General features: G+C 42.5%; 1 protein-coding gene across 2 annotated transcripts in view; it reads right to left on the reverse strand.

Annotated features, from left to right (window-relative positions):
• The window catches only part of PDCD11 (programmed cell death 11), a 141,416-nt gene that overhangs the window by 102,193 nt on the left and 18,900 nt on the right, over positions 1 to 20,323 (reverse strand). For both annotated transcript variants that reach the window (XM_030202807.1, XM_030202806.1), the window contains exons 6-10: positions 15,876 to 15,999; positions 11,843 to 12,024; positions 10,900 to 11,007; positions 6,788 to 6,994; positions 1,255 to 1,379 (exon numbers count right to left, since the gene is read on the reverse strand). In XM_030202807.1, the coding sequence (XP_030058667.1) occupies positions 1,255 to 1,379; positions 6,788 to 6,994; positions 10,900 to 11,007; positions 11,843 to 12,024; positions 15,876 to 15,999 (746 nt within the window). The remainder of the gene's footprint in view (positions 1 to 1,254; positions 1,380 to 6,787; positions 6,995 to 10,899; positions 11,008 to 11,842; positions 12,025 to 15,875; positions 16,000 to 20,323) is intronic.

Consider the following 20,323-nt stretch of genomic DNA (forward strand, 5'->3'; position numbering starts at 1 on the left):
AGATTATGCAGCATTCTGGCACAGGGTATGTAATCATGCTCTTCCCAAATTATTTTTTGAGAGTTAAAATGGGGTCATCCTGGATAAGTCGCATGACACCAGATGATAAAAACAAGAATAGCAGGCCCCCTCACCCCTCTCTCGTCCATTTCCTTCCTCCTCCCCCTTTTACCTCAAGCATGAAGGATCTCAATACTATATATGTGTTTCCAGTCTAACAGGAAACACACTCAGAAGGAGGGTGCAGGGTCTGAACATCCATCGACACACAGGCACATGCCGACTGCCACTACTGAACGTGGGTGACAGTGGAGGGTCAGGGGAAAGGGAAGCAACCTTGTTTCTGTGACCCATCTACTGATGTTGTGATTCCGTTTGGGCTCCCAATCCAGAATTTGGAAACCACTGCTCTAGCTCTGAAGTAGACCCAATCACAACCTTAATCAAGAAAGGAAAATTCAACACTTTAAAAGCAGCAGCCCACCACGGTAGATCATCATCTCAAATGCTTTCATCTTCAGCACTCTTGAAAATAATATGCATCGCTGTGGTTTTGTATTTGGTAACAGTTTTTATTTATTTAAAAATCGTTCTATTCCCTCTTCTTGACAGAAAGCGGTGCATTACCAGGAGTAGCTCATCCTTGTCTTGTATGACTAAGGACCTTATGGTAATCTAATTTACAAGATTTTGCTTTGTTTTAGTGCCGTTAATTAATAGCAATTAACTATCACAATTAAGCGAAAATTTTAAATGGCAATTAAAATTATTAACTGCGATTAATCAAGAACGCTCGTCTGGGTTGTCCATTAATTGGTGTTAACAGCGATTAAAAAAACAAACAACCAAACCCAAAAATTTTTATGCATGCAGACTGCACAAATCTGTTTTTCTAAACACTGACCACTGTGGGCTGTATTGACTATCCACACCTTAAGGCCCCCTTCCCCAAAGAACCCTAAGTGCATCCATTGCCCTCCTAAAAGCCATGCCCTACCGGAAAAATGTTCCGGAGGTCCAGGGTAGGGCAAGCAGCTATGATCCCCACTTCCTGCTGCCCATACCAGATCCTGGTTCAAAATGTAACCTACCCGAAACCACAAGGGCATCTTTCAAAATAGAGGGGGGGTGGGGTGTCTTCAGGACCGCGATTAAAAATGCAATTAATCGCAGTTTGAAAAATGTTAATAAACTTTTCATCAACTAACAGCTATACTGTATTTTTGAGAAATGCAATCTTTGCATTTTACTTACATTCTCAAAGACAACAAAGCTATTTCATCCATTGGACTAAAGTCAACAACTCTACCAGTACGCGTGCAACCTTTCTTAAACTCTTCAGGCTTGAAGGATTGCTTTGAATCTGAAAGATGACTAATCTGCAAAGAAAAAGAATAGATTGTTAACAGAGGCTGCCTGCGTTAATAAGTCAAAAAAATCCTACTTTAAACAGTAAGCATGTAAAAGGAACAATCTAGGGTGGTTTAAAAAAATGGGAAGACGGGCACGAGAAGGCAATACATACACCCTCTCCCTTCAATTTAGGATTAAATGAAAGTGTATTGCAAACATTTTTGCTTGGTCTGCTCATTCCACCAAATCCTGTACTCCAAGGAATTAGGCAAGAGAGAAAGCATAAATGCACTGAGACAAATTAAAATAAATACCAAGATGAATGAACACAAAGTTGACTGTCCCAAAGAGTGTGCTGCTTGCGTGTTTGACTCTAAAACTTCTCTTACCACATCAGATTTGATTCCCTTTGACTGTGTTTTAAGGCTGTATCATCCTTTTAAATGAGTTGAAAGTAGGGCTGTTCATCAATTAAAGTTTTAATCGTGATTAGAATTCTTGATCATGCAATTAATCGCGTAAAACATCCCCACTCACATTCCCCCCTATTCAATACAAAATATAGACAGCAAGAAGTAAATTCTCAGAACTGACATGTTTCAATTACTAAACTGAAAATAAAATCATTTTTCTTACCTTTGTGAGCTGGTGATTTTATTTTTCTAACCACCTTGTTCCCCATCTCTGTGCTCTGAACTCAGTTTCCAAGACCACCTGTCCATTCGCCATATCTTTTCTCTCCTCCTTTCTTCTTCACTCCATGCCCTATATCCATCTTTCACATCCAACTTTCTTCCATTTTTCTGCATCCTTCTCATGTCTAGTTTCCAACTCTTCCCTTTCCGTCCACCCATGGGCTGCAAATCCTTCCTTCTCTCTTCTCTTCCTTTCCCTGCCATCTATGTGCATTTCAGCTCTCTTCCCTTCTCCTACCTTCTGTTCATGTCAACCATCTCCCTTCTTTCTTTCTTTCTTTTCTTTCATCCCCCATTTCCACTACTACTACTTATCATTTCTATAGCGCTACTAGACGTACGTTAACGCTGTACACTTGAACATGAAGAGACAGTCCCTGCTTGACAGAGCTTACAATCTAATTAGGACAAACAAACAGGACAAATAAGAGATAAGGGAATATTAAAGTGAGGGTACTGAACAAGTGAATAAGGGTTAGAAGTTAAAAGCAGCATCAAAAAGGTGGGCTTTTATCTTAGATTTGAAGACGGCCAGAAATGGAGCTTGAAGTACCGGCTCAGGAAGTCTATTCCAGGCATATGGTGCAGCAAGATAAAAGAAATGTAGTCTGGAGTTAGCGGTGGAGGAGAAGGGTGCAGATAAGAACCCTTATCCACACCCTTGTTGCCTCTCGCTTGGACTATTGCAATTTACTTCTCACTGGTCTTCCGCTCAGCCATCTCTCTCCTCTCCAATCTGTCCAAAATTCTGCGGCACGACTTGGTTTCCGCCAGAATTGTTATACCCACACTAGCCCGCTCCTCAACTCACTTCACTGGCTCCCTGTCCGCTTCCGCATTCAGTTTAAACTTCTCGTACTGACCTTTAAATGCATCCACTCTGCAGCCCCCCCATTACCTCTCCGCTCTCATCTCTCCCTACATTCCTCACCATGAACGCCGCTCACTGGACAAGTCTCTCTTGTCGTCCTCCTTCTCCTCCACTGCTAACTCCAGGCTTCGCTCCTTTTCTCTCGCGGCACCTTATGCCTGGAATAGACTTCCTGTACCTATATGTCTAGCTCCATCTCTACCTGTTTTCAAATCTATGCTGAAAACCCACCTTTTCACTGCTGCTTTTAGGTCCTAGCCACAATTGCCCTCCCCTTGTCTCTTCCTCCCTTCTCACCCATTACTTCCCTCACCCGTAACTGTCTTGTCTGTCTGTCTGTATTATTTAGATTGTAAGCTCTTTTGAGCAGGGACTGTCTCTTTGTATCAGGTGTTCAGCGCTGCGTGCGTCTGGTAGCGCTATACAAATGCTAATAATAATAATAATAATAATAAGAGATATTTACCCAGTGAACAGAGTTCCCGAGGAGGAGTGTAGTGAGAGATGAGAGTGGAGAGGTACTGCGGAGCTGCAGAGTGAATGCACAGTCAATAAGAGGAGTTTGAACTGTATCCAAAAACAGATAGAGAGCCAGTGAAGTGAGGAGAGGGTTAATATGAGCATAGTGACACTGGTGGAACATAAGTCGTGCAGAAGAATTTTGAACAAATTAAAGAGGAGAGAGGGATGGCTAAGTGGGAGACCTGTGAGAAGCAAGTTGCAATAGTCTAAGCGAGAGGTGACGAGTGTGGATGAGGGTTCTGGATGTGTGCTCAGAAAGGAAAGGGCAAATTTTGGTGATATTATAGAGAAAGAAATGACAGGTTTTAGCAGTCTGCTGAATATGTGCAAAGAAGGAGACAGAGGAGTAGAAGATGACCCCAAGGTTACGAGCTGATGAGACAGGGAGGATGAGATCCACACAAATAGAGAATGGGAGAAGAGGAGAGGTTGGTTTAGGGGGAAAGATAAGAAGCTCAGTCTTGGTCATGTTTAGTTTCATATGGCAGCGAGACATCCAGGCGGCAATGTCAGACACACAGGCTGAGACTTTGGCCTGGATTACTGCTGAGATTTCTGGTGTGGAGAGGTAGATCTGGGAGTCATCAGCATAAAGATGATACTGAAAACCATGGGATGAGATCAGAGTACCAAGGTAAGAAGTATAGATGGAGAAAAGAAGAGGTCCCAGGACAGATCCCTGAGGTACACCAACTGACAGTGGGATTTAAGTAGAGGAGGATCCACCACATCTATCCTTCTCTTCCCTTGCCATCCAGCATCACCTCTTTCTCTCCCTCTTTTCCCAACCCTCCAGAATTGCTCCTCTATCTCCATTATCCACTATCGACCCATCTCTCTCTCTTTCCTCTCGCCACCCAGCATCACCTCTCTATCTCCCCCCACACTGTTCGGTATCACCCATCTCTTCCCTCTCATACACCATCAACATCCAACATTACTCTGTCGCTCGGTCCCGTCCCCCAACCATCTACCATCACTCCATCTCGCCTCCTTTCCCCACCACCACTACCAAAAAACAAAACCATCATCCCTCACTGCCCCACCTCTGTCTCCCCATCCCCAACCATCCATTATTGCCTTGTCTCCCCTATATCCTGATTTGCTCCATCTTTTCCCCTCCCCATAGTGTGCACTGCTCTGTCTCTCTTCACTCCCCCATAGTGTGCACTACCCCATCTCACCTCATCCCCATATCACGCGTTGCCCCATCTTTCCTCATCCTCCATACCCTTAGTCGCCCTGTCTCTTCCCCTGGGTCCCATATCCATCTTTGCCCCATCTTATCTCCTGTCCTCTCTCCCTCCCACTGGCTTACTCATTTTAGATGGTCTGGAGCTCGTGCACAGAGGGGAACGTCCCTGTGCCTGTCTTTTGTTTGCTGCCGCTATAGCCACGGTGAAGAGAGAAGCAGGGGATCGGCATATGAGCTCCACACCGTGTAAAATGAGTAAGCCAGTAGGAGGGGGCGAGGACAGGGAGACAAGGGGCAAAGCTCAATTCGGGGGATGGGGAGACAGAGGAATGAATTAACTGCACAAAACCTTTTTTTAATGCTAGTTAAGCATTTAGCACATTAACCGCATTATTAACGCGTTAAATGTACAGCCCTAGTTGAAAGGACTGTTTTCTTCTTAATGGTCAAAGTAGCAAAGAAAGCACCAAGAGATATTACTTACCAAAAATTCAGAAACGAGGAGAGATTTCTGAATCAGTTAACCTGGTGAATATACCATCACAAAGAACTGGTATTGATATGCAAAATTTAACAGCATTTCTAGAAGAATCTATGACTGAAATATCAACCAGAGGGACTTTGATAGTATCCTTTGTTTTTGAGCAGGACTGAAATATGATTATGAAGTTATATTTTAAATATTCTTCTGCTCTATTTTGTGGTCAAAAAATTTGGATATATCCGGATGTGACTAAAACAACACAACAAAGAAGGAAACAATTTTTGACTCTAAGACAAGAAGCAAGAGAAATAGGAGCAACCTTCACACTAGCATATCCTTGTAAATGTTTGATCCGTATGTTAGGAATCAAATATGTATTTTTTGAGCCAAATCAATTAAGGATTTTTCTGGACTCAAAAAAAAACCCACCTAGCCGACTGATTGAAACAACAGAAACAGCTATAAATTAAAGAAACAGGGACAAAGGTCAGGACTATGCCAATTTGGACTATAACTATATAAAAGTTTTTCTTCTGCTTATAATCTCCTTAAGTTTTCTAAACCTCTCCCCCCAAGAAATTTAAAGTGGTGGTCTAAGGAAGAGTTTAAAGAGTTACATACGTGATATTCTTTTCTTTCTAAATATTGATGATTTCTCTGTATTGCCCTACAAACCTTTGTTTGTAAAATTGAAAAGCAAAAAAAAAGAAAGCACCAAGAGCCTTCAGAAAACGGGACAAGAATCCTTTAACACAACTTAGGAAACAGTCTTCAAACAATGACCTGACACGGGCCATGTTTCGGCGCACAGTGCCTGTGTCAGGGGTCTGTTGTGCGCCAAAACACGGCCGAGTCGGGTCATTGTTTGAAGACTGTTTCCTAAATTGTGTCATTAAAGGATTCTTGTCCCATTTTCTGAAGGTTCTTGGTGCTCTCTTTTGCTACTTGGATTTTGTCTTGTGCTTTGTACCCTCTCTTTGCTGTCATCATTCACATTTTGCTTCTTTTCCTCTACATGGTTTCTACTTTATGGATCCATTTCTCTTTCATACCTGCTTTTGCACTCCTTTATCTGTTCAAATCTGAAAATATCTCCTCCATTCTCTTCCTTCTAGTATGTCTGAACATCATCCCCATTTTCCTAACCTTGCCAGCAAAGGCAACCATTTTTCTATTTGGAATCCTTTAGAACCCACATAATAAATGCTCTGCTTTATGGGGATAATTTTATAAAGGTTTTTCCACATATAAAGCTGGTGTTATCTGTGGAAAGTCTTTTATAAACTTCGGAGCAGGTGTATATTACATTACATTTAATATTTACATGCCACATGCACCAATAAATGGATCGATGTAGCTTATAATCAGAAAAGAAGTAGGACATAATACTAGAATTATAGCAATGCAGAAAGCGATGCTACATACTATCATCTAATTTATAAATTACCGTGGCAAAAGCCATTAGCATTTGCACGCTATTTGGGCCGGTTCTGGAAGCCTATTTTAAAAAGGCACATATGTGCCTATGTTGCATTTATAAAAGAAGCTGGGCACCCTCTTATAAAATTAGCACCATATGCTTACTTGCTATTTATGCAAAGCATCTCATCACTTTTTAAACATTTCAAAGATAACATGCAGTTAAAAGATGTTTAACGTGTCCTTACATGTGCAAAAGCTAAAGACTCATCGTCAAGTTCAAACACTGCACCCATTTTCTTGTAGTAGGCCTTCACTGTGCACTGGTCCACTACCCTGCTGATCTGATTACTTGTCAGCTGCCGTATCAGGTTGCCAGGCTGCAGAAGCGACTGCCTTAGGGTCAACCTGATGTTCTTGGATGAAGGATGGACACAGACAATGCATGCTTTTACCTAAATGGAACAAGAAATATATTTTAGCATCATTTTGGATTTAGCTCTAGCTCATGCAAAATGGTCAGCAGAATTGCACAAAGTATTCGAGGTGTGGTCGCACCATAGAGCCATACAAAGATATTATAATATTCTCATATTTATTTTCCATTCCTTTCCTAATAATTCCTGACATTCTATTTGCTTGCTTAGCCACCGCTGCACATTGAGCAGAGAGTTTCAACGTATCATGACGACACAAGATCCTTTTCCTGGGGGATGACTCCTAAATGTAGAGCCTTGCATTACATAGCTATAGTTTGTGTTCCTCTTTCCCACACGCATCACTTTGCACTTGCTCACATTACACATCTGCCAGTCTCATAAGGTCCTCTTGTAATTTTTCACAATCCTCTTGCGATTTAATGACTTTGTGTCATCAGCAAATTTAAATTAACCCACTTGTTATTCCCATCTCTAGATCACTTAGAAATATACTCTCTGGTTTCTATCTTTTAACCAGTGTTTAATCCACAATAGAACATTACCTCCTATTCTATTAGCCGCTGTCGCACACTGAACAGAGGGTTTCAGTGTATCGTCAGCGATGACACCTAGATCCCTTTCCTGGTCGGTGACTCCTAATGTGGAACCTTGCATTACGTAGCTATAATTCTCGGAGGACAAGCACGCTGATCCGTGATGCCTCGTCCAGCTTGTGCCATAGTAAAAAAGAGAGAGCTTTGTGGAGCACGAGCCATGCTCCACCACGCAAGCACAAGTGCCTTCCTGCCCTCTGCGTGAATGCGGTCTCCTCAGTTCTCTTTTTTCCGCTTGAGGAGAAGGTGCATTTTTTTGTCCTTTCCTCAGAGAGAGTAGTAGATGCTTGGAATGCCCTCCCGCAGGAGGTGGTGAAAATGAAAACGGCAACGGAATTCAAACATGTGTGGGATAAGTATAAAGGAATCCTGTGCAGAAGGAATGGATCCTAAGGAACTTAGTCGAGATCGGGTGGCAGAGCCGGTGGTGGGAGGCGGGGATAGTGCTGGGCAGACTTATACGGTCTGTGCCAGAGCCGGTGGCAGGAGGCAGGGCTGGTGGTTGGGAGGCGGGGATAGTGCTGGGCAGACTTATACGGTCTGTGCCCTGAAGTGCACAGGTACAAATCAAAGTAGAGTATACACAAAAAGTAGCACATCTGAGTTATCTTGTTGGGCAGACTGGATGGACCGTGCAGGTCTTTTTCTGCTGTTATCTACTATGTTATTATGTTATTACCTCCTATCCCATGACTTTCTAATTTCCTCAGGCGTCATTCACAAGGTACTTTGTGAGATGCCTTTTGAAAATTCAGATACACAATATCGACCGGTTCATATTTATCCACATGTTTATTCACCCCTTCAAAGAAATGTAGTAGATTGGTGAGGTCCAGTGAAATTCCGCCGAGGTGGAAGAACACCGAAATCCCATGAAGAAAACAGCAATGAAGAGAAAGTGGGAGGTGGACCACTGGTTCAAGAGACGAGGACCACAATCTGGATTATTAAATATTTTTATTAGTAAAGTCCTTTTACTAATAAAAATATTTAAGAATCCAGATTGTTGTCCTCATCTCTTAAACCAGTGGTCCACCTCCCACTTTCTCTTCATTGTAAATTGGTGAGGCAACATTTCCCTTGACTAGATCCATGCTTATGTATATGCTCTGTAATGTTTTTTTATAGTAGTCTATACCATTTGGCCCGGCACCGACGTCAGGCTCACCGGTCTATAATTTCCCGATCACCTCTGGAACCCTTTTAAAAAATTGGCATTACACTGGCCACCCTCCAATCTTCTGGTATCATGCTTGATTTGAAAGATAAATTACCTATTACTAATAGCTCTGAAAATTAATTTTTCAATTCTATCAGTACTCTGATATGTATACCACCTGGTCCAGGCAATTTGCTACTCTTCAATTTGTAAAACTGCTCCATTGCATCTTCCAGGATACAGAGATTTGTTTCAATTCCTCAGACTCATTGGCACTGAATACCATTTCTGGCACTGGTATCTCTCCCACGTTCCCGAGTGAAAACTGAAGCAAAGAATTTATTTAATCTCTCTGCTACGGCCTTGTCTTCCCTGAGTGCCCCTTTCCTCCCTCAGTCATCTAGCAGTCCAACTGATTCTTTTAGCAGCTTCTTGCTTCTAACTAAAAAAAAAAAAAAATTACCGTATTTTTCGGACTATAAGACGCACCGGACCATACGACGCACCTAGGTTTTAGAGGAGGGAAATAGGAAAAAAAAAATTTTTCCTTTTTCCCTCCTCTAAAACCTAGGTGCTCTGGTGCGTCTTGTCCGAGTTCGGGATCGCCCTCCTCTACTCACGTCAGCAATGTTCCCTGGTGGTCTAGTGACGTCGGGGCAGGAAAGAGCCCCCTCTTTCCTGCCCAGCACGCTGCTCTCCGTCCTCCTCCGTCCTCCTGTATGCTGCCTGACGGTCAGGCAGCATACAGGAGGACGGAGGAGGACGGAGAGCAGCGCGCTGGGCAGGAAAGAGGGGGCTCTTTCCTGCCCCGACGTCACTAGACCACCAGGGAACATTGCTGACGTGAGTAGGGGAGGGCGATTCCCGAACTCGGGGGGAGGGCGATCCGGAATCGCTACCTTCGGACTATAAGACGTACCCCCCATTTTCCTCCCAAATTTTGGGGGGGAAAAGTGCGTCTTATAGTCCGAAAAATACGGTACTATGTTTTTTTTGCATCCAAAGTCTTTCTTTGCCTTCCTTATCAGCGCTTTGATTTGACTTACCATTCTTTATGCTGTTTCCTATTATTTTCAGTCAAATCCTTCTTCCATTTTCTGAAGGATTTTCTTTTATTTATTGCATTTGTATCCCACATTTTCCCACCTATTTGCAGGCTCAATGTGGCTTACACAGTACCGTAACAGTGTTCGCCAATTCCGGTATAAACAGTTACACAGTGATGTTGCGGTAGAATAAGGTTCATGTGGGACAAACATTTTAACTCTAATAGCTTCCTTCACCTATTTTTTTTTTTAAACTATGCCAGCTGTTGTTTGGCCTTCCTGCCTCCTTTTTTAAATACATTAAATATATCTGGTCTGAGTTACCAGGATGGTATTTTTGAATAGCATGTATGCCTGATGTAAATTCCTGGCTTTCATGCAATGCAACGTCCTGACTCCAGCTGGCAGGTTCCACAGCGGAACACCGCTTAACTGCCTCCGTGGGAGTCGCCATTCATAACATGGTCCCAAGCAGCAAGTCAGGATCCCTCCCCTGTATCAAGTAGAGCTTGCAGCCTTACAAGCGAGTCAAACTTTAGTCGAACTTACCACAGCTGGCTGCTCGCCCCCACCCCAGGCTCACAATCTCCACAAATCTTACCCCAGATGAGAAAGAAATCAGGACAGACACATTGTCTTACGCTCTCCAGTAAACCTCTTTCCTTCTCCCTTTTTTTTTTTTTTAAGTTGTTGAACTGGAAAAGGAGAACACCACAGGAAACAGGGGAAAGGTGAAGGAAAGAAGTAAATTTGGGGGGGGGGGGGGAGCACCACAGACAGGGATCTGAAGACCTCCAGATATGACTCTGCAGACTCAATCCACCTGCAAAGCTCAACTGAGGAGCAAATCACTCAGAACCACAGGATGACAAGTGTGACTATCCACCTGCTGGAGAGAGAAAATACTGAGGTGCTAGACTGGATGACAAGAGAGATAGACAACTGAGCTGAGAAATATCTTCAGCTGCTGGTTGACGGATACAGGTTCTGGAATAGTGGGAAGCTATGTAATGGAAATCCAAATCCTTATTAGGACATCCTAAGCAAAAATTGAGCATCATATGTTTCAGAAACACACTATTCAAAATAAGAGTTCTTTCATTCATCATGCCACCCACCTACCATTTGTTCTTCTTGATACCCTCCAGACCTATTTGGATCCAAGTGCAGAAAGTCCACAATTCCAGTGAAGGAGGACAAGAAAGAGACAGTAATGCCATTGAGGAATACCTAGAGTAAGAATACATAATCACAAGTTATATTTCCACAACACACCCTCTACAATAATTGATTGATGTATCTACCAAGTTGACAGTGGAGTACTCTATTTTATAAAAAGACAAGGAAAATGTTTAGAAGCCATTCACCCAGATAAACAGTACACACAGGGATCAACACCATGCATACCTATTACCACTGGAGCCGACTCTGTGGGTGCTTGAGCACCCCCAATATTGAGAAACTTTCTTGTATGTGTCCAGGGAAGGGTTATTTCCATTCGGCTTAGCACCCCCAATAATTTTGAAATGTTGGCTCCTATGCCTATTACCCAGAGTAAAAACTGGGGCTCAGAGGCATGGTTAGGTTGCTTTGATGGGAAAAAATGCAACCACAAAAAGCAAGCGCAAACCCATGTGTCTTTTCCTGAGGTAATTTTCAAAGGGAAGGCATGCTCATATATTCCCCTATAGGGCTAGTGCAAAGTCAATGAGGCTACTTTTTGAAAGCTGTCTTATAAAATTAAAACACTGCTTTGCACATAAAAGCCAGAAGGAGAAAATAGTATCCTGGAGATACCCAAATGGGCTGCTCACACTAGCAACTATAAAAACATCACCTACTGTGCATTGAGCCTGCCATGAGTGGGAAAGCGCAGCGTACAAAAGTAACAAAAATAAAAATAAATGAAGAAACTTCTACCAATGGCAAATCTCCTCCAAGGATAAAAGAGCAGCAAAAGCTGTGACTGAATCCCAGCTAATATCTCCCAAGACCAAAGAATTAAATCGCTTTGATTTGAGAACACTCTATTGCCTTCAGTGTCTCTCAAAAATGGTGATCTTACCTTCTGAACTTTAGCTTTAACGACCAGTCCTGGCAACAGGTTATTAAGCGTCCATTTCTGATCCTCTGTTGCAATGGCTGTAGCAACATCTGCTCGGTTGACAGACAGCTGGACAATTCTTCCATTGTCTTTGACTTTTTCTATCAGGCAGTTTAAGTATTGACCCACCTTCAGATCATCTCCTGCAAATAGAAAAGGCAAGCAAAACATTCTTACGGGTTTCACTATGTAAGCCCTTCCCATCAGGGACAGCCGTGTTTATGAGTCTCCAGGCATACTGAAAGAACTCAAACGTGAACTTGCTGATCTGCTGTTGGTAATTTGTAATCTGGAAATGCAGGAGAGGGATTCCAACGTACACTCCACAAGAGAGGAAACTAAAAAGCATAAGGTGCCTTCAAGAGTGGGAGGCATCAACTCAATATTTTATTGAACAAATTTGTAATCTGGAAATGCAGGAGAGGAATTCCAAAGTACACTCCAAAAGAATGGAAACCAAAAAGCATAAGGAGCCTTCAAGAGTGGGGGGGCGTCAACTCAATATTTTATTGAACAGACCCGACAGTCCGTGTTTCGGCGAAACTGCCTACATCAGGGGTCTATCAGTATAGATGATATTCAAACGTGTCAAATAATCAGAAACCCTCTTTGTTAGAGGTACTGGTCTAAGAGAAATGAAAACATGCCAAAATGCAGCACGGGTACACCAAAGAGCTTTGGGAGCATAAACCCACACAAGTGAAAACTGCAGGAAACCAGCAGAATAGAGTTTTAAAAGTCATTAAAATTGTCTGTCGTACCTGAAGATTGGAGGGTGGCCAATTTAAAGCCGGTATTCCTTCCATTCCCTCCCTTCCCTGAGGAGTCCTGCTGCCACTGCCTCCACCTGCCCACCCCAGTTCTTTACTCCCTCCCTTGCTCCTCCCCACTCTTGCCATGCAGATGAAGCCCCCTCCTCTCCTGGATCCACTGTTGGCCCTTCCCCACGCCTACTGTACAGTCCTGGTGCAGGAGTGATCCCACCATGTGGTCTCCATAGCAAAAACAGCTGCTAAGAGTGTGGGGATAGCTCCTGCTCTAGCTCACCTGGAGTGGAGTGCCAGGGCTATATGGTAGGCCTGAGGAAGGGCCTACAGTGGGTTGAGGAAGAGGGACCACGGTCTGCATAGCAGGATGGGGAGGGAGAGGACACAAGGCATGAGGAAATGGGAATTTCTAGTTTAAGGAGGGGAAGAGGTGGGCAAAGTATGTGGCGGTAGTAGCAGGATACCTCGGGGAAGGGAGGAAGTAGGAGAAATGACGGATGCCATGGGAGAGGGAGGAAGAGTAGGACCGAATAAACAGATTTAATTTTTAACGATTTTTTTGGCCAAAATAAATCTCAGTTCATATTCAACTATATACCGCACGTCGATTTATTGAATGTGCTCTTTTCAATAGCGTAAACCCCCCACCCCCGACCTCTGAGCCTTAAGTGGCATATTATAGAGCACTGGTCTTGACTTATTTTTAAGAACTGACCACTGTGGATCCAAAGGGGATAAAAGAATCAGCAGAAAGTTTCCTTCACGGAGCCACAAGACTGCTGACCACTGTTTGTGAATGACTTATCTCCACTAGTCTCCATTTCTCTCATTGCCTTATCCTTGTGTCACCAGTCTCTATCCCTGCATACAAGATTACAACTCATCAAAAAGCATCAGTCAAAATGGCAAGAATGCCAACAGCTTAATTAGCCCTTTAAAAAAGTGAAGAAAAAAAAAGGGGGGGGGGGGGGGTCAGACATTCAATGAAAAAAAAGTGAGCTAAATATATAAAATCAGATTTTTAAAAATCTCTTGCAATCCTCTATAGCATCTGAGAGGCTTGATCTGGACCAGTTTGGAGCAGGCTGCTGGCTGCTCTTCTGACTCCCGGTATCTGGCCTGCTCTTTTCCTGGGGCCCAATCCCAGAAGCACTTTCAGCAATAAGAAAGCAGGGCTCTGTCTGCTAATGTGCTCACTGATGTCTGAATGCAGGAAAGAGAGCCAGGTGTCAGAAACCAATTAGATCCCATCTTGGTAGTATCAACTGCTGCCAGATCCTGTAGCCAGAGACCGAATACACCTTCATTCCCAGGACCTGCTCCCTCCTAACTTCTGCATGGGAGAACAGCAGAGCATGTGCTGATGGATCTGTAGCAGGATCTTTACACTGGACTGTTCTTGATAACAGCACCAGATCAGGCTTTGCACTGGCTCTCGACATAAAGGGTTCTTTTACCACATTCAGATCTCGCAGGGGCCTTGAGCAGGACACCTGGCTACCCCTCCTCCAACAGATGGATCTCTGGCTTCCATCTTCCCAATGATTACCAGGAGCTCAAAGTAAAACAAAAAAAATTCATTATGACAATGGGAGATGCCCTAGTGATCCAATGAAGCCACCCCTTGCACCTGAGCCTTGCAATGAAGATCACTATTATAAAGGTATCTGCTGGGCTGTTACGCCTCCTTTGCTACATTTTTTGGAAGAAAGGTATGAAGCAATTTGGCACAGTGGAAACAGATCTAATCTACAACTCTTCTTCTTAAATGTACACTACTGATCTGCTGTGCCACCTAAAATAGGGAGCATTTACTGAATTTTATGGGGAAAATTAATCATATGTTCAAGCAGGTCCAAGACATATTACTACTACTACTTAACATTTCTAAAGCGCTACTAGGGTTACGCAGCGCTGTACAATTTAACATGGAAGGACAGACCCTGCTCAAGGAGCTTACAATCTAAAAGACAGGTGTACAATCTAGAGACAAGTGCACAATCTAAAAGACAGGTGTACAATCTAGAGACAAGTGCACAATCTAAAAGACAGGTGTACAATCTACAGACAAGTGCACAATCTAAAAGACAGGTGTACAATCTACAGACAAGTGCACAATCTAAAAGACAGGTGTACAATCTACAGACAAGTGCACAATCTAAAGACACATGCACAATCTACAGACAAGTGCACAATCTAAAAGACAGGTGTACAATCTACAGACAAGTGCACAATCTAAAGACACATGCACAATCTAAAAGACAGGTGTACAATCTAGAGACAAGTGTACAATCTAGAGACAAGTGCACAATCTAGAGACAAGTGCACAATCTAAAAGACAAGTGTAGAGTCAATCTGATAGGGCATACTAAATTTCTCGAAAGGTTAGGTGCCGAAGGCAGCATTGAAGAGGTGAGTTTTAAGCAGAGATTTGAAGATGGGTAGGGAGGGGGCTTGGCGTAGGGGTAGAGGAAGATTGTTCCAGGCATAGGATGAGGCAAGGCAGAATGAGTGGAGCCTGGAGTTGGCAGTGGTGGAGAAGGGTACTGAAAGGAGGGATTTGTCCTGTGAGCGGAGGTTACGGGCGGGAACATAGGGGGAGATGAGGGTAGAGAGGTAGTGAGGAGCCGCAGACCAGGTGCATTTGTAGGTAAGGAGGAGAAGCTTGAATTGTATGCGGTAACTGATCGGAAGCCAGCGAAGTGACTTGAGGAGAGGGGTGATATGAGTATATCGGTTCTGGCGGAATATAAGACGTGCGGCAGCGTTCTGAACGGATTGAAGGGGGGATAGATGGCTAAGTGGGAGGCGGTGAGGAGTAAGTTGCAGTAGTCAAGGCGAGAGGTAATGAGAGCGTGGACGAGAGTTCGTGTGGTGTGCTCAGATAGGAAAGGGCGAATTTTGCTGATGTTGAAGAGGAAGAAGCGACAGGTCTTGGCAGTCTGTTGGATATGCGCAGAGAAGGAGAGGGAGGAGTCGAAGATGACTCCGAGGTTGCGGGCAGATGGGACGGGGAGGATGAGGGTGTTATCAACTGAGATAGAGAGTGGAGGAAGAGGAGAAGTGGGTTTAGGTGGAAAGACGAGGAGCTCGGTTTTGCACATGTTCAGCTTCAGGTGGCGGTTGGACATCCAGGCAGCTATGTCGGATAAGCAGGCCGATACCTTGGCTTTTACTGAACTTTATGGGGAAAATTAATCATATGTTCAAGCAGGTCCAAAACATACCTTTACTTGTCATTTTCACATAGTTCTGGGCCGCCTTATGAGGCAAAAAAGCTTTAGTGCCACCAACTCCAATGTCAATCAGATAGCCATGATCTTCCACGCTGGTCACACTGCCAGACAGCAGCTGGGGAGGGCAGAGGAAGGAGTAGAGACAAAATGAATGATGTCATTCACCAGCATGGTACTGCAGCAAAACTAGTATTACCACTATGCAGTCAAATTGTCTGAACTGAATAACAGCAGAAGCTGCACTACACGGTCTCCTTTACTGTGATTTCACTCCCAAATATATCAGCATTTGCACACCTTCACTATGGCCACCTTGTCATACTGGGACAGACCAAAGGTCCATCAATCCCAGCATCCTGTTTCCAACAGTGGCCAATCCAGCTCACATGTACCTGGCAAGATCTCAAAACAGTAAAACAGATTTTATGCTGCTTATCCTAGAAAAAAAAAAGTAGTGGATTTTCCAAAGTCCATCTTAATAACGGCCTATGGACATTTCTGTTAGGAAATTATCCAAACCTCTTTTGAAACCTGCTAAGCTAACTGCTTTTAGCACATTCTCTGGCAACAAACTCCAAAGTTTAATTACATGTTGAGTGAAGAAATATTTTCTACGGTTTGTTCTAAATTTACTTCTTATTAGCTTCATTGCGTCCCCCTAATCCTTGTATTTTTGGAAAGAGTAAAAGTCTACCATTTTTACTCCACTCAGTATTTTATAGACCTCTATCACATCTCCCCTCAGCCGTCTCTTCTCCAAGCTGAGAAGCCCTAGCCTCTAACCGTTTCTCATAGGGAAGTCATCCCATCCCCTTTATCATTTTCATCACCCTTCTCTGTACCTTTTCTAATTTTGCAATATCTTTTTCAGATGCAGTGACCAAAACTGCACACAATATTCGAGGTGTGGTCGCACCATGGTGCAATACAAAGACATTATAACATTTCTCATTTTTGCTTTCTATTCCTTTCCTAATAATTTCTAATATTCTATTTGCTTTCTTAGACACCACTGCATACTGAGCAGAGAGTTTCCACATATCATCAACCAAGACACCTAGATCCTTTTCCTGGGCGGTGACTCCTAATATGGAACCTTGCATCATACAGCTATAGCTTGGGCTCCTCTTCATGACATGCATCACTTTGCACTTATTCACATTACACGTCACCTGACATTTGGATGCCCAGTCTCGCATCACTTTCTCGTTGTGCTACAAATTTGCATATATTATCTAAAGTATATTTTCTAAAGAAAAAATTTTTTTGAGGGCCATCAGAATTTGACTCAGAGCAAGGATATCACAAAAGGAGGATGGATGGTCATCTCTGATAAATTTGCAGATATGAGACTGGAGAAATTCTTTTAATATGTAGTTTTATGTCGATAGAAAATATCAAAATTTGGACAGATGAAGGCCAGTGTGAGAAAAAAAAAAAATCACTTCTGCAATATCCTTGCTATGAATTAAATTCTGATGGTGCTAAGAAATGTTTTTCCTTTAGAAATGGTACCTCAAATAAGATGTTTTATTTTTTATTTGCATGTGTATATTCTTCCGTTCTGTGCGATTGCTTCTTTCCTATCATATTATGGAGTTCTTTTCTTTTAATGTTATTTGTCTGTAAGTCGCTCTGACCTCTTCTATCAGAAAGAGTGGTACAGTACATTTTTAGAATAAACCAAAACATGTGCGGATGAGTGTTTTATTGACAGATTTAGAGATGGCATAGTGGAAAAAACTACATGGTTCTGATAACATCTTCCCCTAATGTACTAGCTCCAAATATTCATGGCATACTTGTAAGTGTTTTGCAAAACTGCCCTTAAACACAAACAGCCAGCAGGGAAGTGGTAGAACAACAAATGAATGTGGGCAAACCGTTGCAAAAGCCAAGGCTTAATGGTCTCCTTAAAGGAAGGCTTGATGAAAGTATAAAGAAAGAGGATTCCATAAATAAGGACTGCAATAACCCACCACCCATCAGCAGTCTGCCCATTGTACAATCTTAATCCAGTCAGCCCTATTTTTTTGCGTAACTGCCCTTCCACTGCTCTTTAAGATGCTCCACCTCCAAGAGTTGAACTCGACACTTTCAAAAGACAGAATGACAAAAGATAATAAGACAGTGGAAGGAGTGATAACAATGAAGCCTGAGAAGATCTGAGGTTGTGCAAAGGGACATAAGGTACAATCAAATTAGAAAGGTGAGGGAGGGGTCAAAGTTGAAAAAGTGGGCATGGTGGATTAAACTCAGAATCTTAAATTTCAAAACAAACTGGAAACCAGTGATTGGAAAGAGAGAAAAGCATTGGATAGAAACTTAACGAATGGCATTCTACAAATCATTATATAAAGAGTTACAGCAGTCAATTTATGCTGAACCCCCAAATCTAAGCAACTGTCCTCTGAGACAATTACACTGTCTTTTTCCAGGCATCGAGAAGGCAAGTCTTGTCACAGTGGTTCACACCATGATAACAAATACTGGATTACTGTAATGCACTCTACACTGATCTGATTACTAAGGATTTACACCAGCTTCAACTGTTTCAGAATGCCAGTGTATAACAGACTGTAAATGACACAATCACATCATACCATTTCAACAAACATTTTGCTGACTACCAATACAATAGAAGGCTAAATTTAAAACCGTGTCTGATCATCAAGGCCCTTAAAGGAAATGGACCAGGGTACTAAGGATCTCCCTCTACACACCTCCAAGATCACTAAGGTCCTCCCACGGAATATCCCTAATCACACCCCCTCTAAAGGAAATCACTCAATGTCACGCCCAACAATGAACCTCGTCTGCACTCTGGAACAAACTCCCTCAGAAAAGCTTTGCTTAACAGTTTTGCTCTTCCCCTAAGCCTTTAATGGAAGAAGCAAGTAACTAGCTAGTCAAATACGCAAGGACTAACGTCAGCTGCACATTCTGTAGCAACACTTGATTATCTACTCTACTTGAGATCATTTTCATGCACCTTTTCTAACTCTATTTACATTCTTTCCTTAAGTTAGAAAGTAAGAGTGACTACCTAACTCCTGTTATTCTATCTCATCTGTCTATATGTTCCAGCTCCACTTACACCTTATGGAGTGGAGGAGTAGCCTAGTAGTTAGTGTAGTGGGTTGAGAACCTGGGGAACTAGGTTCGATTCCCACTGAAGCTCCTTGTGGATCTGCACAACACTCCACTGACCCAGGTACAAAATAAGTACCTTTATGTAATATGTAAACCGCTTTGATTGTACCTATGGAAAGGCGGTGCATCAAATCATATCCTCTTTCCCTTATGTTGTCTATTAAGATGTTTTAATGCGTATTGAGTTGATACTGTAAGTAGTACATTATGTTATACTATGTACTGGTATCTGAATATTTTTACTTGACAAATTGTCTATGTCCAACTTATTTTTGCTGTATACCACCTTGGGTACATTTCTTCAATCAGTTTAGATATAACAAGAGCAATGATTAGAATTTTAAGTTGGGCAAAGGGAAAACAGAGACAAACAGAAAGGATTCTGCAGAAAGCTTAAGAGGGCTTCACCATCACATCTAGTTGGGGCTTATAGGAGAGCAGTCAAGAATGACACTCAGAGTGCGAACAGTTATGAAGATGCAATAAGAGAGGGAGAGAGCAGGTAAGATCTTGGGCCAGAGAAACAAATGGATTCACACTCAGTGGCGTACCTAGGGTAGTTGACACCCGGGGCCGGTCATTTTTTAACACCCCCCCCCCCCCCCCAAATCCAGTACTAGGCATACCGAGAATACAAAACATCAGGACCTATAGAGCGATTCTACCATACCATAAGCAGTAATTTCTACGAGTCACACAAGGAAAAGGAAAGCATGTTAAACACTACAGTGAGCACTAGAACATCAATTCACCTATTGTAAAACGAAACCAGACAGAATAATACAGATCGTCGATCCTGCACAGTCAATGCCAACTGAAAGCCATGTCTTTTTCACAAACACAGATACACCCTAATCCACTATAGAGTAAGTAGTAATATTTAAACTTTCTATTTAGACAAAAATTAAACTGAACCCCCAAGATGCCAGACTCTGCATACAATGCAACACCACAGAAACAGAAAATGTCCCCTAGTACTGTGCAAAATATAAAGACAGCAGATGTAAATTTGAAAAAACTAACAAATACCAATCACCACTTTACAAATTAACAAATAGAAATAAAACAAATAATATCATTTTATTGGACTAATACATTTAGCTTTCAGAGACCAAAATCTCCTTCCTCAGGTCAATACAGTATAGTGCTGTTACATTATCCTATCCTGACCTGAGGAAGGGGGTTTTGTTCTCTGAAAGTTAAGTCAAAATGTATTAAAATTAGTCCAATAAAAAGATGACCTTATTTACATGTTCTACTTATAAACATTTATTAACACACCTACA

Source organism: Microcaecilia unicolor, chromosome 5, assembly GCF_901765095.1.
Source record: "Microcaecilia unicolor chromosome 5, aMicUni1.1, whole genome shotgun sequence".
NCBI lineage: Eukaryota > Metazoa > Chordata > Amphibia > Gymnophiona > Siphonopidae > Microcaecilia > Microcaecilia unicolor.